The sequence below is a fragment of the Erithacus rubecula genome, assembly GCF_903797595.1.
Source record: "Erithacus rubecula genome assembly, chromosome: 2".
In the NCBI taxonomy this organism is placed as follows: Eukaryota; Metazoa; Chordata; class Aves; order Passeriformes; family Muscicapidae; genus Erithacus; species Erithacus rubecula.
Window position 1 is genome coordinate 27,270,355 of NC_136685.1, and position 27,931 is coordinate 27,298,285.

At 35.9% G+C, this 27,931-nt stretch overlaps 1 protein-coding gene across 6 annotated transcripts in view; it reads left to right on the forward strand.

Annotated features, from left to right (window-relative positions):
- Positions 1 to 27,931, forward strand: part of ADGRB3 (adhesion G protein-coupled receptor B3) — a 436,843-nt gene that overhangs the window by 217,414 nt on the left and 191,498 nt on the right. For all 6 annotated transcript variants that reach the window (XM_079298882.1, XM_079298884.1, XM_079298880.1 and 3 more), the window contains 2 exons: positions 2,019 to 2,087; positions 6,487 to 6,595. In XM_079298882.1, the coding sequence (XP_079155008.1) occupies positions 2,019 to 2,087; positions 6,487 to 6,595 (178 nt within the window). The remainder of the gene's footprint in view (positions 1 to 2,018; positions 2,088 to 6,486; positions 6,596 to 27,931) is intronic.

The window sequence follows — 27,931 nt, forward strand, 5'->3', positions numbered from 1 at the left end:
CTTCATAAGGCCAACTCTACCTAGTAGAAGTCTTCACCAAAATTACAATGCCCTACAGTAAATGTGATTATAGTGCCATGAAACTGGCATGCTTTGACCAATATAGTTTCTTTTACTTGGGGGACCAGTGAAGATGTACATTTTTCATTGCTGAAGTTGCATTTATATAACTGTGATTGTCCAACCAGGTTAAACTAGCCAATGCTTTGTAACAAACACCAAATATAACTCCTTGCCTTGTGCTTTGTTTTGCTATGGAATGCTTGAAAGGGGTTAAATGTATTCTGAGTATATAAGAGCATAGGACTATATCTACTCTTTCTTCTTTCAACTTGAGTGGAAATTCTTCAGTATTGCTGTGAAGTGGACCAAACCATGAAAACATATTTCTATTATGTCCTATAATTAATTCCCATCTTGTCCAAATGCTTACTTAAAATTTTCACAGAAGCTTGCTGAGCCATTTTTGTTTCTTTTCATGAAGTTTGTTGTGTTACTGAAGCTTGTGGATATTTTGCTAGTGACCTCAATGAGAGAAGAGTTGTTGCCTCATTAATGAACAGGATTATTTTGTCTAAATTCAGCAAAATGTCAGTCACCTGTAGAGTAAATCTGGTCAAGTTAAAGAAATGTTTATCTGTGTGAATTTTATAGTTAGCATAGTTAACTTCCTAATGGTTAGGCTAAGATAGATCCTCCTTCTTGTGGAATGCTTAGTGTTGGGACTAGGTTACACTGGTAAAATGTTATTATGTAGAAAAATAGTTTTCACAAGTTTCCTTCAATTTTGCATCCTGAAATGTTTTACTTATATAGTAGTGAAACACCTAAAATATCTGAAATATCTCAACTTTGAAATTAATGTCTTTTCAAGCATACCCACCATACACTGATGTTAGAAGTTTTTCCTTTCTAATTTTAGTCTTTGTGCAGTTGAATCCTTTGTACTTCTCTTAACAGTGAGTTAAAGTTGCTTCTTACTTAAACCTTATTTAAGTCTTGTTTATACCCCAAAATGGCTAAGAAGTAAGTGCAGGTGAGATAATGACCAGCAATCTGAGTTCCAGCAGGGTCACATGTGTGATGATCCAGTTAAAGATTTTTAGAAATTGAGGGGAACTTAATTGCACACTTCAACTAAAGTTACTGGAAACTACATGTATCTTTTATGAAGGAACAGATAAATTATAATTGGCAGGCTGTAGACAAAACTGACATTTTGCACAAAATGTGATACAGAGATGAGAACAGACTGCACAAATTCTTAGCTTTTAAGGATGAAGAAGTTGGGAATACAAATTGCTAGAGAGAGCAGACAAAATTAGAAAGGAAATTTCTCCACAAACACATGGAGAAAAGTGATTTTTTTTTAGTGTATGATTTGTATCTAACAGTCCTGCTTTTTTCTCCTCTTAGACTTAAATGAATAGGAGAATCAGAAAAAGAAATTAACAACTTAAGGTCAAAGAAACAGAAACTGCTTATTCCTTGTATGTTAAAATTCGTAAAAGGGATGAGTCAAGTGTGACTGTAAAAGTAAGAAGCATCTGATTTGAAACAGTATTGGCCAGTGAAATGTCATTGAATGCCCTATGTATGGTTATTAAGGATAATTTTCTCACTTTGAATAGAAACTAAAGACTCGAGACTAGTGCTTTCTCAAATGTACTTAGTTTTTTTTGCAAAATCTATAGGTTGTCTAGTTTCTGGAATGAGAGCAATTTGCAAATAGAACATCATCACACTTAGAAGTTTAGCAAGTTTAAAATGGTTCTTGTTTCATGCAAAGTGGTACTGTGTAACCTGATTATATATGAAAAAATTTAAAATTTACCGTAATATATGCGCCCTCTTATTAGTCTGCTGTATTATTTTGCTATGTCATCTCTTCCACTTACAGAAAATAAGCTGCAGAGCTGCATAGAGAAAGAAGAGCTTTCTTAATGTCAGATTAAGAATGTGGTAGCTCATATGTTTGAAATCATTTTACTTAGTCTTTTATTTAATTGATTTTTCAGAACTTCTTTCAAATCATAAGTAATCTCTTAGATGAAGAAAACAAAGAGAAATGGGAAGATGCGCAACAGGTAAGATTTGACAAAATTTAATATATGGTTTCAGATATCAGGTTAAAGATACACCCTGCTATAGTTGAAAGGAAATCCTAAGTGAGAGAGTATTTGGAGGGAAAAATGATCCTTTTCAAAAAGGAGAATTTCAGGACCCACTAGCTAATTCCTTATATTTAGAATGTAAGTTGCTTCTCTTGAAAAAACAGATTTTTCTTAACCTGCCATAGGATTATTATTAAGTCTTTGCTTTGAACATTGTAATAAAGTATATACAAAATCTGAAAAATGCTATTGAGGACTAGCTGCAATATTGCTTTTGTTAAATACATGTCAGACCTCACCTTAAGACTTCACACAACACCCCTAAACAACATAGAGAAATGAAAACAATAGATCATTCCTGTAAGGTTGCATTTAGAAGACCAGGTGTGTGATCCTCAGGACTGAAAAATTTCTGGACTATGATATGATGATAACACTTTATAAAATAGGAAAGTTTAAAATTCAAATGAAAACTTTTTTTTTTTTTTTTTTTTTTTTTTTTTTTTTTTTTTTTTTTTTTGGATACAAGAATTTCCTACATGCTTACACCAAGAAGTTACTGGACAATGTTAAGATTTGTGTTATTGAACATGACCATAATACTGCCAAATTTATTCAGGTACAGATAACACTGACAATTGGGATGAACATAATTATGTGAAGAAGAAATTTTTGAGGATGCTCAAAGCCAGGGGAAACATTTCTTTATGAAGAATGATTAAACAAAGCAAGATATTTCAGTATGGAAAAGAGTAACATGTACTTATTTGTAATAGAAGCTTTTAAAATCAAGACTGGTTAGGAGAATGTGCTTCATCTACTCATTTGTCCTTCTTGTAAAATAACTAAAGGACATTAAATAGTGGCAGATTAAGAATGAATACAGGAGATACTTACTCTGTAGAAGGATACCTTGCAGAACTTCTTGCAACTGGAAGAACAGAAGTTGAAAAGGTAAATAGGCAAATTTATGAAAGAAAAAACATGGTTTTACTTAAGGCAGTCTTTTGGGAAAACAAAAACAAAAACAAAAACAAAAACAAACCAACAACAACAAAAAAAAAACCAAACAACAAACAAACAAACAAAAAAACTGCTAAAGGCTGGGCCAAACTTTCCCAGCAAGTATATTATATTCTTCCCACTTTATACTCTTCCTTAGGCATCAGCTTTTTGCCACTGCCAAAGGCAAGAAAACAACTTACATCGGTCTTTGCTCTACTCTTGGGCAGTCATTGTCACTGTGTTCCACAGATACTTAAAATTTGTTCACTTTTCGTGTCGTTCTTAATAAATAACAAGGTGCTTAAAAATCTTTGAAGCTCTTTATGCTCAGTTCTGTAAATTCATGTTTATGATATCACTAAGAAAGGGAAGATCAAGACTTTTCAACACTAATTCAAACCTTGCAGTAGGCACATTGACACTGCAGCTGACCCAATACAATTCAGCTGGGAAGCATATTTTTTCTTTTGCTGTTTTTCTGTTCCCCCCGAAAGAGCTGGATAAAAAAAGAGACAAAGTGTGTAATTTTCTTTAGTGCTGATGGACGGAAGAAACTAAATCAAATACATGTGAGCACTTTCCATAAAGAGCACCAAGATAAGGAAACCAATATTAAGCAATTATTTTAGCCCCACTAATAAGACATGATACCACTCCTGTGTTATCAACCTTGTCTTCTACTTCCATCTTGCTACTTACCCATGCCGTGTCAGCCATCTGACCCCGGAGATTTGGGGATGACAGCACCTAAGAGGAAATTCTGAGAATGTGGAGACAATGAGGCAACAGTATATCTCCAGTTCCCTCTTTTCATTACTGCTAATAGAAGGAGCAGTATTGAGAAGCAGAGAGGGAACAAGTTATTTCTACTTTTCCATCACTCCTTCACTCTGCCTGGTAAATCATCGTCTCACAGACCTAGGTACAGCAGAAACTCAAACAAAGATGAGCTGAACACAGGAGTGGTGGGGACATAGGTTCCTGGTTGCAAAGCTAAGGAATACACTAAATCTTAGGCCTCTGAGACATGACCCCCCAAAAAACCAATGCCACTGGTCTTACTACTCTTGTGAAGTACATAAGCAAGCTCAAAGAAACTTTGGGAGCAATTAACTCTTCGTAACAGCTTGGAGAAATGAGCAGGCACTAGTGAATAATGGTGATCCTGTTTCTGGTTCAGCCACTCAGCTTACTTTTCTTACTTTTTGTGTAATAAAACATTGCAAACTTAGGTGCAGTTTAACCAACCTTTTTACCAGCTTGCATAGTTTTCTTAAACTCCACAGCTACTGTTAGCATAGATTCTCTTAGCCTGTTTTCTAGATACTTTTCTGGAAAGAAAAATCTTACTCACTGTCAGCAAATTGCTCACTTTAAATCACGTATACAGCTGCAATGCCTCAGCACAACTGTTTTTCTAGCAGAAATGCCAAAAGTTGATAACCATTAGTTACAGATTATATAGCATTCAGATAAGCAGAGCTCACTTTAATACTTGCCTTTTGTTTAAGAGCTGATGTAAAGCACTGCACTCAGGAAGCCATTTGAATCTACAATGTGTAAGTTTATACTGGAGTTTCAAAACATGGGAGCTATTCTGTATGTTCTTCATCAAGATCTGCTGGCATCCTGTTGATTAACCAGTACTTCAGTTATATAAAAACACTGAGTACCTGCTCAACTGAGTGCTCAACAATTTATTACTATACAATTTTATATGCAAGAATGAAAGTTTAAAAAATCTCACTGAAATTTTTCCTTAATACAAAATCTGTGAGTGTGTGTGCTTTGAATGAGATGGATGCAAAAATCACACTTACTACCTCAGTATTTCATCATTAGGAAAATGGGTATTTAGTCTCTGTCACCTGAAGCAGCATTTGCAACCTGTTAGAATCATAATTGTCACAACAAATTATTCTTCCAAACAGTATTACTGCCCTACCTTTTATAAAAGATCCGTGTAGAAAACAAAGCACCTTGTGAAACTCTCTATCCTGAACCAAGCAATTAATGAATATAGATAGATAGAGTAAGATGATGACAGAGTGCAGCATGTTGGAATTTATAGCTTATGTAGGCTTTTTTCAGACTCTACAGTCTCAGTAGTGGAAAGAATGGGTTGAATATTGCTTAAAAAGTGAAATTTGGACATTTCACTGACTGACAAAAAAGCATCACGAACAGGTCATCCATTATTTTTCCATTGCAAGATACTGTTACTGAAAATTTTCTCATTCATAACAGGCAATAAAAACCACAAATTATTTAATGTATGTGATATGAACAGAACTTTCAGCCTTATTAATAACTGTTATGATCCCTAATGCTGTTTTGTAGATTAATCATTATGTTAAATACTAAAGTCTTTAAGAAAGTTTTTCTTAGTAGCTTACAACTTTGCAAATGAATTATATTTCTTGGAAATATGTTTTTATCATTTTAAAAGAAAAACTGAGAAGCTACATTAGCAATGCCAAGGCTACAGCAATTCATTTTGCTTTCCTCTGTCCAGTCCTGGGCTCCTCAATACAGGACACAAAGTAATGGAATGAGCCCAGAAAAACACCATGAAGTTGTTTGTGAGACTAGAGCATTGGATATGCAAGGATAGGCTGAAATAGCTGACACTATTTTGCTTGGAAACATGACAATATTAAAAGTTCCTGAAAGGGGAAAAAAAGTTAAGAAGACTGAGCCAAGTCTCAATGATGTCCATTGACAGAATTTAAAAAAGGGGCAAAAATTATAATACAGAAAATGCCATTCATGCATAAGAAAAGCTGTTTGGCAGTGGGAGTGATTGAATGCTAGAACATGTTACACAGACAAGCTCTGGGGTCGTCTTCCTAGGAGACATTCAGAATCCAACTGGATGTGTTCCTGGGCAACTTCCTATAGCTGATCTTGCTTGGCACAGAGGTTTGAACTAGATTATTTGCACTGGCCCCTTCTCACCCCTGATATTCTGTGATTCTACTACTCCATATCAGCAAAATATGGTACTACCAGTAAAAATTTAACTTACTTATGTGTTGATTAATGCAATAAAGGTTATCATACTGGCAAGGTCACAGAAAGATTTGCATTACTGTTTGTATCAGTAGTTCTGAAGTTGCAATTCCACAGTTCCAGTGCACAGTTGATTTCATATAACTTTGTGAGAAGTAGTATCTGTTTATATGAGGATTTTATAGCAAAATTATTATTTTAAAGTAGCAGTAAGTGTTTAGTAGTGAAGTATAAGAAGAGCTGTTTGACTGGTAGTTCTCAATCTTTTTTTGATGGCATTTGGATTTTATTTGAATTTGCAGCTGTAGACATTTTGATACTATAGTAAATGTCATGTCTGACCTTCCTTTGTTAGATCTATCCAGGCTCAGTGGAGTTAATGCAGGTGATTGAAGATTTTATACACATTGTTGGAATGGGAATGATGGACTTTCAGAATTCGTACCTAATGACTGGAAATGTAGGTAAGAAATAGAAATTTGTTCTATCAAATTTATGACCTATTGAAAATCAGAAGTTCCAAGTATGTACTGTGGAGTTGCTGCTTCTATTACAATGGAGATTGGACTGTTCTTCCTCCTCCAGCTTATCTGTTGCTTGGTTATCCCCTCTGTGGCTTAGCACATGTAAAATGGCTTACACGTTGGATTTCTTCATAAGCATGTCTCAAGATCTAAATGCAAGATTTTAGAATCAAAATTAAGAAAATACTCACCAAAATACAATGAACTGTAGGTACATGTTAGAGTATTTTCAGGAGACATAATGTTTCAAATGCTAATTTATAAAATTGTGCTAATTAAGATAATATTCATATACTTAATAGCTTGGGAAGTGTTTATTTTGTTGATGTTGTCTTTTAATATCCCATTCTCCCAAAGAACTGTCTTTGCACATGTTATGATGTGATAATAATCAGCATAGATAAACAATAATTTTTAAAAATATACGTTAATTGCCAAAATAGTTAAAGCCTAGAATTTCTTATGTTAGTTTTTCTATGTGTAACAGATTCAAAGTTTTATTTAGATTTATTTTTCAAACTTTTGTTTTTGCTGCTGTAGAGTTGCCAGGTAATAATTATATAATAACAAACATCAAATATAAAAATGCCTGGCAATGCAATTATATTTATTAGTAGTCGTAAATGAGCTGCGATATGAAAGCATTTTTTTAAAATTGAACTAAAAAACTTAGTTTGGAAAGCTATTTTCTAATAATTTTGTCTTTGTTTAGTACTTTTGTTATTCAATTAACTTTCTTAAGCTGCATTTTTATAGTGCCAGGAAAGTATTAGGAAGTTGAATGTAAGGAATATATCCAAAATATGTGTTTGTCTGATAGCAAAACTTCTGGTGTCAGTACATTTTTGCAGTTTTTAAATTAGCATCTTACTGCACATATATGTCAGACAGTTCTTCAGCAAGTCATTGGAATGAGTAAGAAAATATGGTCATTTTGAAGTTAGTTGGTGGAATAAAGGAGAAAAAATGTTGGATTGTCCCTATTGAGTATTTAGCTCACTGCTCTACAATAATAAATATTTATTATTGTTCTCCAGTTCATATTACAGAGTGACAGGACTGTAAATACCTTGTACTGGGGACATGTCAAAGAACTCCCCAGAAAGAACTCTGGCAGTCTTAAAATGTTGAAAACATTGCAGTAGGGTTTTACCCAGTGATTTATTTTGTGGTACTACTGTTTTCACTCTAATACCACTTAAAGCTTCTTCAAGTTGTCAGTCCTTCATTATGCTAGACCCTGCACAAATTTATAAAGGAAAGTCTCTTTTCTGAAATGTTTGTTCTGTTACATTTTTCTTACAAAAACAAAAAGATGAGCTTATTTAAAGGGCACAGTCCATGCTGCTTGGCATGTTGTTGTACATTCTAATCCGTTTGTCCTCTGAAAAATGTGAAAAAATAATCAAACAGGAAAATGCATTGAAATTAAGAAGATGCATTCAAATAATCTGTGTCTCTACATATTCATGGCTTCACATGGGAAACAGGAGAGACATTCCAATTGAATCAGAAACTGTACTGTGCACTGGCTAGTTTAGATAGCTGCAGAATCCTTACAGTCTTTCTTTTGATATCTTGCTCTTCCCACATATAAGATATTTTTAGGCACTTAGGAGGTCTGTTCTTAACTATTAAAACCATCAAAGGAATAGACAAAACCTGAGAAATGAATGATGAAAACTGAAAATTAATTTATAGGTTTAATCTGACTACCTAGCTCTGTGCCTTGATATATTGGCATGAGTTTATCCTCCCTATGCTCGGTCAGTCATCAAAAAAAGGACAGGGTCACTGCAGTGCAAATTGATCAGAATACTTTAACTCAGGTGACATGCTGAGATAAGGACAGAAGGCTGTTATCTGCAAGGAGTAATTTCTGATTTTCACTAACAAGAAAGGAATGTATATGGAATAATTCAGTTTTAGTGTAGTTGTCCTCAGGGCATTGGCATAACTGCCTATGTACTTGAGTCTTAGGGAATATTTATGTTGATCTCAACTGGAAAGAATAAATTATGCAGTTTTTTGACTGATCAGCAATAATTATTCTATACCAACAAGAGTTTATAAATGTGTGAAGGCTTATCTATAACAATATTCTTTTAACTCAACAAGCACATTTAATGCAGGAAGCAGATATTGTGCACAAATGAGATGAGATTTTACCTATATTCATCTTTAAACAGAAAAATCCAATAGATCATAGAATAAAATCATAGAATGTTTTGTGTTGAAAGGTACATTTTCAACTCATTCAGGTTACCCAGACCCTCATCGTGTCTGACCCTGAATGTTTCCAGGGATGGAGTGTCTTCTGCTAACTCTCTGGGAAACCTGTTTCAGTGTTTACCCACCCTTATTGTAAAAAACCTTTTCCTTATATCTAGTCTAAATTTATTCTGTTTAAGTTAAAACCATCACCCCTTCTCCTATTGCAGCAGCCAGTGCTAAAAAAGTTTGTTCATCTTTCTTATAGGTCCCTTTTAGATAGTGCAAGGCTGCAATAAGGTTTACCTGAAACTCCCTCTTCTCCAGGCTCAAGAACCACAATTCTTTCAGCCTGGCTTCATAGCAACAGTGCTCCAGCCCCCATCATTTTTCTGACTCTCATGTGGACCCACTTGGACAGTCTCATGTCCTTTCTGTGCTGGGGACCCCAGTGCCAGATGCAGCACTGCAGTGGGGTCTCACCAGAGCCAAGGAGCAGAGTCACCTCCCTCATCCTGCTGACCCTGCTGCTTTTGATGAAGCTCAGGATGCAATTGGATCTCTGGGCTGCAAGCACACATTGCCAGCTCAGGTCTAGCTTTTGAGCCCCCAGTATCCCCAAGTCCTTCTCAGGGCTGATCTCAATCAGTTCATCACCTCAGCCTGTGTTGGTGCCAGGGCTTGGGTAGCAGCAGCCCGGGTGCAGCACCTTGCATTTGGACTAGTTAAACCTCTTGAAGTTCCCATGGGCCCAGTCCTTGAGCTTTCCCAGCTCCCTCTGGATGGCATCTCATCGTTCAGGTGTGTGTCAATCACACCACTCAGCAAAGTGCCTACTACAGTCTTGCTGAGAATGCATTTGATACCTTTGTCATTGATGAATTGACAAATTGATACCTTTGTCATCAATGTCCATCAGGATACTGAGCCATGAACCACTGCCCTCTGCATGTGACCAACCAAATTCTAAGTTGTCAAAGAGTGCTCCCCATCAACTCCTTATCTCTCCAATTTAGAAAGAAGGGTGTTGTAGGGACCATGTCAAAAGTTTTCAGAAGTCCTGAGGGCGTCTGTAGCTCTTCCCTTGCCCACTGATGGAGTCACTCTATCACAGAAGACCACTGAATTGGTTAGGCAGGACTTGCCCAAGGTGAAGCTGTGTTTCTCTGTTTAATCACCTCTCTGTCCTCCATTTGCCTTAGAATAGTTTCTGTGAGGTTTCCAGGCACAGATGTGAGGCTGACAGGGATCCTATTTAATCAATAGTTATTTACCATAAAATATTCTCTCAGCATCTTCACATACTTTAAATGCTTTTTGCTGTGTTTTCATTTTCAAATCTCTTTAAAGTTCAGAAAAATTATTTAAAAAATGAACTCAATATGAACTATATATGAACTATATATGAACTGCTTCTTCTTGTCAGAGAAAAAGCAATCCAATTTTGTTGCAAATTTCACAGTAATGCAGTGAGTTCTTGGTTTCCTTCTACTAATTTCAGTTTACAAATTCATTGCCAGTTGAATGACATTTCTAATTGAAAAATAGTTGATATAAATTTTAGCACCTGATTGTGCTTCACAGATATGCTAATCCTTTGAGATCTTCCACAGAGGGGTTTTATTTTCTCTTTCTTTCAAGGCACAGAAACAAGTATACGTGACTTAAAAAGTTACTACACAACTGCTGTGCTGCAATGACTTTCCATTGCACGTTCTCAATTCATGACAAATGGGAAGTGATGAAAGGTACATTATCTGTACAGTAGGCTATCCTGAGCCACATTATAGCACATTGGAAAATAGCTAAGAAGACCAAAAGGACAGTTGTCATGCCTCTGTTAAACTTTTCATTGTGATGGCTTTTAAGACAAATTTTTCATTTCTTCTGAACAAAACATCAAAGACTTGTTTCAAATCCAGATAATCCAGTATCTGTACTTTATTGGGTTATTGAGGAAGCTCAGTCAATTCAAGTGCATTAAAGCAAATTCCATTGAAGCAAGGCCTATCTTCTATGAACTTTCCTCTCAAGGATAGTGAATATACCACGAAAAACTTAACAAATGTAAAAGCAATAATTTGCTTTGTTCATGCATGGTGGGGACAGATGGTATTTGTTTTATCATTGTGCTCTGCATTATATTCCGTTAAGAAATGATTAGGTGAAATAAAAGCCTCTGATAGGAGGTAGAAGCCTCCTTCTTCATCCTGCTCTTTTTCTTCTTCTTCCTCCTCCTCCTCCTCCTCCAGACCAGCTGAGCAGGCACACAAAAATGATAGTGTGAGCAAACAGAAGCTTTTGCTATCACTCAAAGTTCCTGAATTCTCTGAAAGAACAGATCCACTACAAGGATACAGCATGCAGTGGGACAAAAGCTTTTAAACCATGATGTTACCATTCTTTGTTAAACAATTTCAATTTTGTCTGTTTTAAAAGATGAGTTCCTGATTTTAGATTAAAGAATTAACCTTGGCTTTTAATAGCCCTTTGAATTTTTCTTTGGGCACTAAAGACCTGAGCAGATCATCTCAGTGCTTTGGCTGATTTGAGTTCTCATCACAGTGAACCGTTAAGAGTTTTGAAGATATGTAAGAAAAGGTGGGTGAACTGCTATAAAGAAATATTCAACCTTTAACTTAAGAAGAAATTTTCTAACTGGAAGATTGAAGTGCCACAGGCATAGCTCTCTTTAAAAGTACTGGAGGAATGTGGAACTGGAAATAGGGAGCTGTATTAGGGGATATGTATTTCTAGAGTAGATTTGGATTCTTTTGTAATGGAAAATTTTCCTGATGTTGTCAAATAAATGTCCTTAAGAGCAGCAACAAAAAAATTTTGTTAAAGGACATTCTGTTGTCAAAAATCAAGTTTACAGCTCTAAGATTATAATAATGAAAAGCTAAATAATATTGAAGAGCAATATGTTTTCATGCATGTTATTTAGAACTGAAACTAAAAACCAAATGAGAATTTTCAACATGTGAAAAGCGTCTTTCTGTTAATGCTTATTTTATGAATACTGATGTTTCAAAGATCAGTAGTTTTGTAAAAAAAACTATATTTGCAGATATCACAAAGGTACTTAGACTAGTCAAAGGCAGAAGAGATTGAAGATTTTCAGAAGGTACAGCAAAATGAAAAGGAGAGGGTATACACTGGCAGATTAAATTCAGTTTTGACAGAGCATTTAAGAGAGAGTAGATCAAGCAATTCAGAGAAAATAACAGCATTAGTGTGCAAAACTAGCAGTCTAAAGAAAACACAGAATTTTAAAAAAAAATTTAGTAGCTATCACTTGCAACACTCTTTTCAATGGAGATTATATGGCTTGGATTCATTTTACTTACTTTAAGCATCACAAAATTTGCCAAAGTCACCCTAAGCTTCCTTTAAAATCAAGGGAGAGTCCTTCTTGGGAGAGCAGCTCCTATCATCTCAGACATCTAAAATAAGGGCATGGGTTGTGCTGTGGAAGTTCTGCCACTGGCTGTAAAAGCACCCTAGTGACCAGCTCATGTTTCAATGATTCATTTCATCTAAAGCAGGGAGGAGTGGTTTTCTGTGAGTCAATAAAACCTGGTGAACATAGAGATGTTCAGAGCTGAATGATCAAAAAAACCAAAACAAAATAATAAAAAATAAATAAGGAATAGAAATTAAAAATCAGATTGAGAGTTGGAATGATTTGAAGAAATATTTGAGAACAGATTGTTAAAAGGGACTGCATGTACACAACTGAAAAGTGAATACAAAGTGAAACTAGACTGACATCTCTGTTTAATCTTGCTCACAGGAAAAAACAAAGATTCCTAACTATTGTAACACATTTAATTCTGAATAAGCATGAGGCCAAGGTCCTACAAGATGCAAAATAGAAACAAGTAGATTTATGTCTGCATGGAAAATGCAGCTAGCTATAATATTATATGAAAAAATGAAGAGGTGCAAACCATATTTCCATGCATAAATCAACTTTTAACTAACAACCTGTTATCTCTCAACTTGAAAATGACTGCTGTGACACTGGTACTCTGATGAGTAATCTGGTTTAGTATAGTAATTAACATTTCATTTAAAACTTGAAATTGAGCTGCTTACATAAGTTTTATAAACATTGGCAGGAAACAAAGTCTGATTTCTGCCTTCACAGTCTAGGATGCCATATGGCAGAAAATGTTTTGAAAGTGTCCATTGTCTCCTTTCTTGAAAAGTACTTTATTGCTACAACTTCAATCTCCCATTCCATGTTCACGTCCATGAAATTTTAGAAAAACACTAATTAATCCTGTAGGCATATGGAATGTATCTTAAAATTTTCCAGTTCTAGCTAGGGACACTTAGAAATGTTTGTGACCATGGGAGCTTTTGGAAAATGTACCTATTGTAGCTATAAGACATGAGCAATGATAGGCATGATGAGCTTTGGGGATGCTAGAAAATAAGCAAGCTGGATTCCTGTCTGTTCTTGTGTGCTCATTCACCTTATCCAAGAGTAAGACTTTCATGTCTTGTAAATTGTAATCCTGTTTATACTTTAGAGATAGGTCTTCACATTATATAGTTTGTTTACTTACCTGAATGGCACCTGCCTTAATTTGATTATCTTTTTTGTACTAGAATTAGTGATTTGTGTCTTCAATACAGCACTTGAGATCCTCTGATTCATATATCACAAATGTCATACTGGCCTAAAATATACCAAGAGACTGAATTTATTTAAAATTTTAAAAGGGTCATTTTTTAAATATGTTAAAGAAAAAAAAAAAAAAAAAAAAAAAAAAGCACAGCCTTGATATTAACTTGTACAAAGATATAAAGAAAATGTCTAAAATTTCCAGCCAAGAAACAAGTATTTCAATAAATTTATACACAGATATTCAGAATTCATTTGTAATTAAATTACTTCTTGTTCTGAATCTGTCTAGTGCTAAAGCACAGTGTGGTTTTTAAAGTGGGTATTTGTAGTTAATACAAATCTAGCTGCTAATATTTCAACATTTTCTCCTAATAGAAAGAAAATTACACCTACCAGACAAATAAAAATTCAGATCCTGAAGAGTGGCCCTCAAAAGCCATTCAGATTTCTGTCCTGTTTCCATCAAGTTATTTCAGAGTGCCCCATGTTTTCACAAAGGAAAATTTCACCTTTAAGCAAGTATATGAATTGCACTTACTGCTTTAAGGAGGTAAACAGGAATCACTCCTTTTAGTCTGTCATACTTCATATGTAAATGCCTCTACAATGATTAATGTACTTATTATGGGTTGTTTTTGTCAGGAACAAATTCTCACAAGGGTAAAATAAAGTGAAAGTTGCATGGTTTTGCAATGAAATACATTCCTAATAGATAGAGAAACATGTGTCCTCTTTAAATCATGTAATATTTATATTTTTTTTTTAATAACTAATAAGCTACACACAAAATTAATCAACAATTAAGTATTATTTTTCATATATTTTATTACATAATTTTTCTACATAGACTATTGCCTATTTCCATTTCATCTCAAAACATCCCAAGAGCCAGTGTCCATCATCTCACTATTTAAGGCTAGTGTCTGGCTTTTAAGACTGTTAATAAACATTAATCAAAAAGAACAAAATGCAGGCTTCAGAATGGTCCTTTACCTGTCCACACTGTTTAATTTGTGGCACCTACCCAAACATTGTCAAGGTATCATTCAAGGAATAGGCCAGGTGAGAAAACAGTCCTTATAGGCATAATTAATGCTTTTCTCCTTGCCCTGTGGTGCACAGTTGGTCACACTCTTGTTCTTGGATTGCAGACATGGTGGTCAGAGAAGTTCTAAGTTCTGTCTTCACCAAAATTCTTTTCATTCATTACTTTGGCTTGTGGTTCTCACCCTCTTTGTTTCACACCTAGATGTAGCCCATTTCCTGTCCCAAACCTCTATGCTTTGATTGGGGCTATGCTCTATTTATGTGAAAGGGAGCACCTACCACATTTTTTTTTTTTAAGTTCTCAAAAAATCCTTCAAGTCCTAGAATTTACACACTGCCAGTATCACTCTCCTTCTAAATTCTTTACTTGCTCAAACCGGATGTAATAGTCTATGTCTAAAGGCTTCCAGAAGAGAAAAAATGGATAAAAGAATAGGGAAACTATAGAGAAAGGTCAATTGCAATTTTCTTGCAATCTTACATACTTCTGCTCTATATATATTCATATCATATCCTTTGCAGCAGTCTCAGCAATTCCTTGGTCAGATCAATATGTTGACTTTCAGGAGACTCAAGCTTTCTCCACTAATTAAAGGGGGAAGACTTCATGCACACTTTGAAGGTCGGGCTCATTGCAGCATCTGACTTAATGCCTGAAGTAAATGCTCGAGAGCTCGTATTTCTTTCTCAGTATAAAATAAGCTTATTAAATGATTCACATTCCCTGAAAACTTGCTGTGAAAAGTGCATAAAAGAGTAGATTTTTTTCTTTCTTTTCTAAACCTGCATACTCCATGAGCCTGAGAAAATACAACTCTTAGTTAAGACTGAAAATTCCAAATGTCATGGGAATGTCTGTATGAATCTTTATCAAACAGTCTTCACAAATGTGGATGAAAACCTAACTTGATTCCTTAGCTATACTCCTAGTAGTAGTCATAATTCCAAGTTAGTTTTTCATATACAGTTTATTAAGTAACCTTAAAGATAAAGCTAAATAAATTAACTATTCAGTATTTTTAAGTGGGTGCTATAGGAAACTAAAATAATTGAAAGTGTTTCCTTTCTCTACCTTATGTTAAGTGGAGTAAAATATTCTAAACAAATTGAAACTATAAAAAATGCCAACATACAGACTCCTCTCATTAAAGAAAATACCTCCAACTGAAAAAGAAAGTGGTATCTACAGCCCATTTGTGGAAATTCCTTTCTCCAGTATTTATGTATCTCATATTGTTGTATAATTTCTAATTTTCTACCTGTGTAAACTCCATTCTTAATCATTCTGTTTCTTCAGATGAGCAATTAAAAGCTGATGTTTTCTAAAGGAATCAGTTTGTATGACAGGCTGTCTTTTAACTGGTACATTTAACTATTGACCTGAGAAATTAAATACCTGACCTTATTCACTTCTTTGCCTCAGACAGGTGGACCTTTAGGTGACTTCCAACAATTTTCAGGTAGATGAGGCTTAAGGGGATATAAATTAAGCATCCATGGTGGTAATTTTGCATTTATGCAGTAATGGAGTCAGTGCACACCCAAGGGAATTCATTTCATAGTAAGGTAGTGCCAAGTGGCAGCAATCATGTTCAATGAAGTGTAGTGTCAAGATATTCCAAACAATATTTTCCTTCCTTGAACAGGAGTTCCACAGTCCAATAACAAGATGCAGCTCTACACAGAATAATTGCTCATTCTGGGATTTTCTAGCCCTGAAAGCAACCTCAAGAGTGTCCAACCATCATCTGGTAGTACATCAGCCAGGGAGGGTGTGGCTAAGTACTGCAAAGTTCAGCCTCAGTTTAATGATTTCTACAGCATTTTGTTACTCACTCACTGCTGAAAATAAAAGAAGGAAAATTAAATAAAATTAAAGTAAACTCCCCAAATTTATAAGTCAGTTAAAACAGGAATAAAGCCAGCTATTAGCTCTGCCTAATACTTGCACTGGGTTAGAAACAGGTCTGTTACCTAAAGTTCCATTGTGAGTATGAAGTTAACATGGTTTATACTGAGTTAATGATGTGACATACCACCAAAATTCTTTTTCATTTTCTGGCCTTTTGAGGGTGAGGAAAGAAAAAACAAGGAAAACAAAAAAACCCAAAGCACCCAAACCACACAAACAGCAACAACAAAAAAATGTAAAGAAGCTAAAAAAATAACCAACTCAACCAACCAAACAGTAAAACTAACAGAAAAAGGAGGGAGGAAACTTCCATCCATGCTAGACAAATCAACCTCCTGTATTAAAAAAAGTATTATTTTCTTGTTGATGACTATAGATTTTAATTCCAAATAGCAGTAAAAGTCTGCCTTTTTCAAACTGCTAGTCTGAAGGTAACATAACAATTGAGGTAACGAACTGGATAGAAATATTTCATTTTTCAAGTCAGTTTCATGAGGGTGTTATTTTTTTATTTCTTTTTTTAATATAGAGAGTTGGACTTCAGTATATAGAATCTAAGATACTGCATATATCTCTGCCATTCTGTTAAGGTCAGATTGTATAATGCCAACAGAGCTAAGTGTCAATGAGATCAGTTTAAAGCACCCCAAAAGGTCCAAAGGGTTTTGTTGACTAAAATCACGAGCAGGGCCTGAAAGTTCCAACATATATTTTGTACCTTGTGATTTCTGAACCTATAAGTTCATGCATTTCACAGTATTTTTCTTTCCCTTGACTTCAGGTATGAGTTTTAGGATCCTATTTGTTGCACTCTCTGAAGGCAGAGATAAAGAATCTTAGATTGGATTTGTGATAAAAACCAGAGGTTCATTCTACTACAGATTACTATAACTTTCATGTTTCACTTTTTTCCTCGAAGTCTCTATTACAGCGGGAAGGAGACAGAGAAAGAAATTTTCCTCAATCAAAATGTGTGGTACAGCTCTGTGTCCTGCAGTTCAAATACCACTTTATGTATGCACAAATACTTAAATCACCTGCAGTGGTACCAAATAGCTTGCTATTGTTGTGATTTTTTTTGTTTAAACAAACAGTCTTTACAATCCTAGAGAAATGTAATCAGCCCTAGGCAGCATTATTCTGCTAATTTTCTGTTAATATAGGTTGGGAAATGGTCTCATAGAAAAGTTATTTGATTTCATTGCTTGAATGATTTTTCATATAATCTGTGGTTCAGTGCTTATGATGTTATTTAATGTCTATTATTTTGTGGATTGTTTTTTAACATGTAAGATCCATTTAGGTCACCAGTTACTTTGATTAATAGCAGGGTTAGCTATATGCTGGTTTTTGTAACACATTCTAAAATCACATTTTTGTAACACTAGTAAAATCTTATGGCCTCATGCTGTCTTCTGTTACTCAGTAGTCAAGAATTTTGAAATGAGATTGATTTCAAGAATACCTGTGGGAAAATAGTATATGGGTACAGTCACTTCTCCAAAAATCCTGTCTGGGATTCTGTTGTAGAGGAGCATAACTAGAATATGAGCTGATATCAAAGGCAAATACTTGGAAACCCATCCATATGTGTATGAATTGTGCCCCTTGGTGAAAGATATTTCTTCCTTATGTTGGCACCAAAATCTCACCTCAAATAAAGCAGAGGAATGAAAAGAGACTGGCTTGCCCAAGGGTAAGAAACTGTGGGACAGTCATCAGGATGATTGGATCTTCAGGGATTGGCAGGCAAGCAGGCTGCATCTGCACACACAAGACTTCCCTTGTTTGTGAGAGAAACATTTATCAAAAACATAGCAAGCTTATCCCCCTCCTTTCTCATTTTAACCTCAAGGGAATAGAATATGTTCATAAAGATTAGAGGGAATGTCTCGTTTTGCCATTAGGTATCTTAGATTGTTCATTGCAGAAGCAAGGAATGAATGTTTTTAATGCTCATTTAGCTTTGAAAATTGCATCACTATCTAGGCAATGAAAAATAATGGTCTCCATTCACAGTCAACAATGCACAAAGAAAAGTTAATTTCTGCAAAATGAATGTCATTTAACTTTGCCAAATTGAACTTTTACCTGTTTCTTGGATGAATAGTTCCACTACTGGAAGACATGGCTGGTGATTTTATACTGCATCATCTATTTTACATTTGTGGTTGTACTCAGAAATAATTTTCAGAAGTTAAAATTATGCATACCCCAAACTCTCGTAAAGCTAAGTCATAGAGACTGCACATCAATAGGACAAGACATTCAAATATGGGACTACTTCTGCTTGGAAATAATATTCAACAGCAAAGCTCAGAGGATTTTGAAGTGTTTATGTATATACTGGGTTTAATTTTATTTGACAAGATATTAGATGCAGTTTGCTGACTATATGTGCTGGTTTTTTGCATGCACTTAGAGAATGCATTAAAGAATTTTCTTACAGAGATGGGAAAATTGGTTGACAAGTAAATGTGTAGGAATTTGGTAATTCTTTTTTCTTGTAGGCATTTGTTAGAATTTTCTTCTGTTCATGATTTTTTCATTCTTTAAATTCTCTAAGAGCTTATTTACTCATGAGCTTTTTAATACATGGTTGGACAGAGTCTCTGTCTAGAGAGCTACATGCACATTTTCAATGGCTTTTTTTCCCTATAGATATAATTTTTATTGATAGCAGTAGGTGCTGTATCCACATTTTTACCTGGTATTCAGCATTAATCAGTGGTTTTAGAAATGTTTAAAGTCTTTCCTAGCTATGCTTGGTCATGAAATGAGATTGTTTAACTTGAACATTTAATTTTTATTTTTTTTTAATTTTTGTTTTTATTTAGTACTTCATGGAAATCTAGGTAGACCTTCCAATAAAAAATCTTAAACAAAGTTATGTTACCTCACAGCTGTGTTAGACAATTATCATAGGCTGTCTGACAAGCTAGAAATTGTTAAATTACCAAAATACTGTTTTGTTTCTTCTCAGCATTTGAACATCTTGGAGGCAAGAACTTTAGGATTTAGTATTCATATCGTTGTCTTAATCTTTCGTGTTGAAATAGTTTAATCTAGTAGAAGTATATAAAAGGCTAGAATGTTTTTTCATTCAGATCCATTCTATAATACATTGAAGTTTGGACTAAAGGAGAAAATGATTTTGTAGTTGGTGACTAGGATTTTCCCAGGAATGTAAGAAAAATGAAGTCAAGTTACTATTCAAGTGAGGTTTCTTTGTTCTCAGTTTAATCATTTGGACCCGTGTTGAATTGATCTGGTGCAGAAAGAGCTAAAAGTGAAATAAGGCGTAATATAAAAATTCCATAAACATAGCCTAAATTTAGTGCATCATTATTAATAAGCCCAAGGATTTGCTTATTAAAACATATTTGCAGATTTTATTTAAACGCTTCCATTCCCCTCTTATCCTGTCTTGTATATAATTCCTAACATTTTATAACTCTGTTGAATGATAAGAATTGTTTATTCCTATTAATGTGCTTAAATGAGTTGTTTCACTTTATTGATTTTACTTATTTTGTCACTTCCACTAATTTCTCATCAGCTCTATTTTTAATGTGTATAGAACCATAGAAATGGTGATGTTGGAAAAGACCTGTAAGATCATTGAGTCCAACCATTAACATAACATCACCATGTTCACCACTAAACTATGTCTCTAAGTGCCTCATCTACACATCTTTAAATAACTCCAGGGATGGGGACTCCACCACTCCCCTGGGCAGAATGTTCCAGAATGTTCCAGAACCCTTTCATTCAATTTTTTTTTTTCCTAATATCTAGCCTAAACCTCCCATGGTGTAACTTGAGGCCATCTCCTCTTGTCTTGTGACTCATTACTTAAGGGAGATGTTAATGACTCCCCCTGGCTGCAGCCTCCTTTCAGGCAGCTGTAGAGAGTGAAAAGTTCCCCTCCAAGCCTCCTTTTCTCCAGGCTGAACACCCCCGGCTCCCTCAGCCACTCCTCATAAGCAGTGTCCTGCAGACCCTTCTCTGGTGCCCTTCTCTGGACTCACTCCAGCCCCTCAGTGTCTTTCCTGCAATGAGGAGCCCAGAGCTGGACACAGGATTTGAGGTGCAGCCTCACCAGTGCCCAGTACAGAGGGACAATTCCTGCCCTGTTCCTGCTGGCCACACTGTTGCTGACACAGGCCAGGATGCCATTGGCCTTCTTGGCCACCTGGGCACACCCTGGCTCATGTTCAGCCACTGTTGTCCAGCATCCCAAGGTCATTTTCCACCAGTCAGCTTTTCAGCCACTCTGCCCCCAGCCTGTAGCATCACATGAGATTGTTGTGACCCAAGTACAGGACTTTGCACTTTGTCTTATTGAACTTCATACCATTTTAATCTGCCCATCAATCTAGAGTGTCCAGATCCCTCTGCAGAGCCTTCCTACCCTCCAGCTTCCAACAGACCCACCCAGCTTGGTATCACTTGCAAACTGGCTGAAGGTGCACTCGATTGCCTCACCCAGGTCATGGATAAAGGCAGTAAACAGGACTGGCCCCCGTGCTGAGCCCTGGGGAACTCCACTAGTGCCTGGCTGCTGGCTGGATATGGCTGCGTTCACCACCACCCTCAGGGCCTGGCCACCCAGACAGTTCTTAACACGGTGAAGAGTGCCCCTGTCTCAGCCATGGGCTGCCAGCTTCTCCAGGAGAATGCTGTGCCAAGGGCTTTACTAAAGTCTAGAGAGACAACATCCACATCCACTAAGCAGGTCATGGAAGGGAGCCAGATCAGCCAAGCAGAACTGTCTTTCCTCAGCCCATCTGGTTGGGCCTGATCCCCTTGCTGTCCATCACACGCCTCGTGTTGGCACTCTAAAGGATCTGCTCAGCCAGGACCTTACCTGACATGGAGGTCAAGATGACAGGCCTGTAGTTCTCTAAATCCTTATTCCAACCCCTCTTGCAGGTGTGACTTTTGCAGGTGTAAGTTTTGGGGGCAAAATTATTCTATGTCAAATTCATTTCCTTCTCCAAGCACTGGAAACAGGATGTTGTCTCAGCACATGCACTGGATGATGACTTTGAGCACCTTTTGAAAATGGCTCATGGCAATGCAAATGTCCCTTTGCAATAAACTTAATGTAACTGTAGAACACAGATTTTTAAATCATAAATATTTCATTAATAGCCACAGTTCGCGTCAAGATGGGTCCAGATTATGCTGACCACATCTGTGCTTCTGAAAAAATAGGACTGTTTTGAAATATTATCAAATAACTGAGCATCCTTACACTGACCCCTAACTTGGTTCATTTTTTGTTCAGTTTGGCAATTTTATTACGAATCTTTGCCACCAGAGTGCAGTCAGTTTAGTTTCCAATAAAGCACCATTTAGATGTTTTGGGATTAGAGACAGAAAACCCATTTAGTACATAAAAAATATTCTATAAAAGCAATAGCAGTGAAAAAACAACACCGAGCAAAGACAGGAAAAGAACTACAGGGGGAAAAAAAGCAATTTTCTTTCCAGGATCCTGTAAAATATTGTTTGTTGGGTAACAATGCTATAATCAGGATATGGTGGGGAAGAAGGATCATATGTAAGTTGCACATTTTGATTTTCCAGTTCTCCAGGGTATGATTTGTAGTAGGAAAGCCATCTTGACTAGGGATTATAATATAAATACTATAGGAAGGCAAGAAATCTTTAGTTTTTTCTAGCTATCTTCTAGATCTGGCTGTGGACATAATTATATTTACTCCTATACATATATATACATAACTATACAAATAAGGTATGGCAATAATAGCAGAACTGGACTCAGGTGTAGAATGCTTGACACTGAACAATTTTTCAAGACTGAATGTACAGATTATTTTTAAAAATAATTTGCTAACATTTTAACTAAATTTATAGCTTCTTTGACATTAACATTCAGTCACTCTTTGTTAGGACTTTCAGCTAAAGGAAATTAATGGTGGCCATTTTGTTGTGTTGGTGGTTCACAAAAACTGTTGATCAATAGAAAACAAAAATTATACCCCTGTTTCTTATTTTTTATGTTTTATTTTTATGATAATTGCTTTTCAAAAAACTTAATCATGCACAAACTCTTCCTTTTCTCATAGGTATAATTGTATTTTCTGGAATATTGAACAATATAGAATTACATTGCTTTACAGAGCTTCTGCCTACAGGCAATATTTCCAGAAAGTAAGGGATAGGTCACTGAAGCATTATATAGTTTGGGGGACTCCTATTCTGAATAAATATTTCATTAGCATACTGCAATGAATAGCACATGAAATTGAAGAAAGAACAATAGCAATAAACCCCAAATTTGTATTGAGATAACTGTAACAGAAAACAGGTTGCAGGTAGTGTGTATTTCCAAGGAGAGAGCTGAGTCCCATCAGGTGCTTGTGTTAGGAATGCAAGTGTCATGGAGCCAGGCACTATGGTGGCTCCTTATGACTGTATCTGTCACACCTCAGGAACACCTGAGATGTTTTGTTAATCACAGTACTTTCTATACATCAATTGTCAAAATTTGTCATTCTCTACTGCATGTAAAAGCAAAACTGAAGGCATGCTAAGGGCCTCTGAAAATTTGGTCTGGATCCAAATAGATTTTTTTTTTTAAGACATAGAAGCCTCTCTGCTGCAGGTATAATAATGTGTTTTATCTTGAATTGATTATTTTGACCACGTTCTATGCTTTATTTTGGGATTGAGCTCAGTGATAATGTGCATTTTATGGACTCATCAGTACAAGCAAGGGTTAATCCGGTATTTGTATATGCAGTTTAAGCTCACTGTGCATCAAAATTCAGATGATTTTTTAAAACCCTGAGAAGGCAACACAAGCAACCCTGATTAGGCATCTCTATCTTTCTCTGTCAACTGCACTCAATATGAATGAAAATGTAAGACACCTGAATTCTGACAAGGGAAACAGTAATGATGTAAAATCTGACTTAGCTGACTAGTTTACTGTTTGTTTCCATTTCTTTCTTAGATGCTTGGATCTTTTTTGATTCCTCCTCCCACAGCTTTGTCAACAAGAAAAGCCTCTCATTTGGGAGGAGTGGGAGGGAAAAAGCGAGGGATGCTGGAGATGGGATGACCAGAATTAGATAACAAGAGCTGAACACAAGGTCCACATGCCATAGTGATTCATGTGATTGAGTTATAACAGCTCATAATAATCAAACTCAGTTATTCTTTACAGGCCAAATTTTCTAGTTAGATCTTTTTTAAAGCATCTCCTCATTGTGCAGTTGTTTTATTGAAATGACCATAAAAGCACTGAGATATTTCTCCCTAGTTATTAAAGTTAATTTAGAATTCAACAATGTGAACAAGTAAATCAAACTCAGTCTAATTAGTATTACTTACTACTTAGGTTGGGTAGTGTCTGTATGTCCCACTGAGGTACTGGGTTTTGTTCTGCCATGCATGATGTAAACAATCTAAATAAAGCATGTGTGCATTATCCTGGCAATTATATTTCACAGTGCCTCAGGACAGCCTTTTACAATCCCTTAAGCAAATCTTAATCCAGTTTATGTCCTCTATGGAGAATATTCAAGATGAATTAGACATGCCTCCAGAATAGAAAGACCTAGTTATGAACTCCTGTGAGATAGGTTAAAATCATGGCCTCAATGTGAAACTGAGACACAGGAGATCTCTCTAAATTTTGTTTCATACTTTCTGTGTGACTCTGCTCAAGCCTGTCTGGAAGACATTTAGTATTCCAGCATATGCCTATTGGCTGCTGGGTTCAGGGAGAAGCAAGAGTAGGCTGCTCAGTGAGAGAAAACAGGAGGCAGTAAGGTGCACACACTGGCCTCACTGGCAAAGGCAAGGTCCCACAGCATCCAAAGAAGAGCAGAGAAAGTATGTGATGTTAGCCAGATCCAGCTAATATTCCACATCAGCTGACAAGTCAGTCCCTAACAATGAGGCAGATCTGACATCAAGCCAAGAAGTCAAATCAAAGCATCAGGGTCAGGATCTGGTCCAGTGGTCCTCAGGAAAGCCCATAGTGATAAGGTAGATCCAAGATCATTAAGTCTTGACCTGGAATCCACAGGTCAGGGTTCAGAAAATCAAAATTCATAGCTGTACACAGCCACAGCAGATTCAGCTTATGTACAGCTCCTGATTGAAGGGTCTATGGGGCCCCACTTCTCACAGCCCTTTTCACTGCAGTTTGATCTAAGCTACAAAGTCGCATAAATTCACTGATTGTGAGTACCTGCAGCTTGAGCTGTAGAGGTGTCTGTGTCTGTGTCTGTGTCTGTGTCTGTGTCTGTGTCTGTGTCTGTGTCTGTGTCTGTGTCTGTGTCTGTAATGGGGATGCACTGGTACTGACAGCTTGGGCATCATGTTGAATGCAAAACTCAGAATGGTAGATAAACCCTAGAGAATTAGTCTGATGCTGACCAAGAAGTGCTAAGCTTGTGACTAAATTCTGTGTCCTAAATTACCAGAGTCAAGAATTTAGTGAAGCACTAATTTGAGACTTCTCACAGTTATCAGGGACAAATTAAACAAACCTGCCTTCCTTATGAACCCTTGATTTATATATTATGCCAGTAGTCAAACGAATATTCAAATAGGGGGTTAGTCTTCCTTTCCTCCTGGATGAGGCTTGATGTTAATAGCCTTGAATCCTAATGTACATTCTCATCCAAGGTAAGGTATGGTTTATAATGACTTCAGATGGAGGGGCCCCATGTTCAGAGAGAGACCTAATCACATGCAGATTTTTCTACTTCAAGAGCTCTAAACATAAACTCAGTATTCTAACAAGTGATATTAGATCAGTAAGTTCTTTCTCTGACTTGGCCAGGTTTTAAAATAGAAATCAACTGCAGATGCATATAAAGGAGGGGACTAATTTGGTTAGTAAACCTACCTAAAGGCTTGAGCTTTTTGAGGATCTTACCTGTTAAATAGCTCAACCTTGATAAAGCTGAAGTGTGAAGAAAGCACTGTCTTCTGTTTCTGGGAAGGAAAATGGAGAAACTTACACATTCCTGGTGGATTGCTGTAAAAAACAGGAGGCAGCTGCAAGTGTTTTCTCCATATCCACTGTTTTGCAGGATGTGGTTTTTAATCGATCTTTCCTGTTCAGCATTCACTAGCTGCTTTCATACTAGTAACCACTGCATTTCTATGCTAGAGTAATTTACAGGTTTTTTTCAGTTTTAGTTTTCTTTTAGTGTTATCTGAAATATTTTCACAATGCCATTCTGTCTGATTATGAAAAAGCTGTTCAACAATAAGATATAGTAGAGATCTGGTTTTAGTTTGCTACAAAAAGCTATGATTAAAACATATATTGATTCCCATTATTTATTATTTTTCCCTTTGTATGTGGCTTTTCTACATCACATTTTCTATCTCCATGCCTGTGAATTTACTTCTTACATCATCTTTCAATATCCTGAATAACTTAGTTCACATCTTTATAGATTTCTGAATGATAGCTTTAGTTATCATTTCCTTAGAGGTAAAATAATACCCATCTCTTCTTTGTTTCAATTTACTGCTTCTGGGAAGCAATCATTCTACTCTGCTCTGCATCACTCCAAGCAATGTAATGTTCATAGAATGTTTTTATCAATTCCTTGATTTTCATATCTGTTTGCCTCCTTACTGATCTCTTGTTCTCTGTCAAGTCCTCTTTGTCTTTCTCTAATGGTTTTTATTGGGTATCTAACTTTGAATAAGCTTGATAAATAAACATGTAAATTATCTCTGTCTCAGTTTTTCTTCTTTCTCTGTACTCTGCTTCATCATTTCCACCTTCTGAGCTCACTTCCTTAACATTGTCTTCTGTCTCACTCTCTTTGCTCTTGTTTAGAGCAGCTAGAATCATCAGCACAGACACTTTATCAAGTCACCTTAGTGACTGAAAAATGCTTGGTTCCTGCACCTCACCTGCCCAGCCAATCTAAAATGGTATTGTTGGTGACCTTGCCCCTCAATATTGCCCATGGTTTTCAACCTTATGTCTATAAATTAAAACTCATGCACTTAAGTGCAAGTTTATTCCATATCCTGCAGCAGTCTCCATCTTCTGTCTTGCTTTATGCCAAATATTTCTTTTCCTTAAGAAGTATTTTATGACAAGGCAGGAGAAGCTGTCTGGGACCATAGTTTTAGTAGGTATTATTATTTAGCAATAATAAGAAGAATGGAAACTATGCTCCTTCAGAAACAGAGTACCTTTGATGTGGCTCTGGGTCTGTTTGGCTGCTCATATCTTCATCTTCTTCAAAATAATGCCCAGAAGGTGGAGTTGTCTTCTAATTAATGAAGTTCAGCTTCCTACCATATGTTTAAAGCGTTTTTCTAAATTATCGTATATTCCAGGAAGTATTCAGTTTATCACAAGAATTAATTTTCTTCTATCTGCTCATTAAAACCTGTTTTACATTTTCATTAGTTCAACTGGGTTTTCTTCAAACTTGTTATTCAGATTAACAGATTGATTTTGTTCTTTACATTCCACATTTCCTAGCTTCAGATAGCCATATTAAATTTACATTGTGCATTGCTAATTAGTAAATAGTAAAAAATGATTGAAAATTACAAAAATTCTGAGCTTCTACTCCCCCCCACTCCTATCCCCATGGAACATTTAGAAATAATACCTGGAACATGCAGAAATTCTGTGATGCCACAGCTTTCCATTCACTAGCTTTCTCAGGGAATAAATTTTAATATTTTCCATTTTTTAAACAAAGATTTATTGTTTGCAACAACAATTTTTATTGGTCTAATTATTATTTGAACTTTTAATTTTTAGATTTTATTTCCATACCTGGAACAAAGTTATCACAATGTAATCAGAAATCACTTCTGAGACTGCTTATTCATATGTGATACTTCATGAGTCAATGAAATGTGTATATTCTTGAGTTTTTCCTCAAGTATAGAATTTAGTTCTGAGCAACAAAAGTACACACAACCAAAAGAATGTACTTGTCTGCTGTCTATGTTTTTTTTTTTTAATTATGTAAGTTGCAGGAAAAATCTGAGTTATTATTAAATGCATCTTGGTCATTGCCTGAAACCATGCTGCTTTCTAAGTTGTCCTATATATCATACTGATCATATTATGGTAATTGGTAACTTTTCCCCACTGCATTGTCTATAGAAAACAGAAGAGAAATATTCAGAGATCACTGTTAAGGTAGCTTCTTGATTAATCAAAGCATTATTCTTAACCTTCAAATACAGTGAGCCTATTTAAGCCACAATTTGCTTGACACCAAAGGATTCATGCAGAGTTCATCCTTGATTAGTGAAAATATCTATTAAATGTCTGCTTCTGCTTTTGCCCATACTGGTACTGTGTTTTGCTACCCAAAGCTTGAATAGTGAGGCAATAGCTGCTTTGGGCTGATGAGCTTGAGGAAAGCAAGAGCACAGCAGGCTTCTAGGGGCATTCCTGTCTTGTCTGCCCATGGAGCACTAG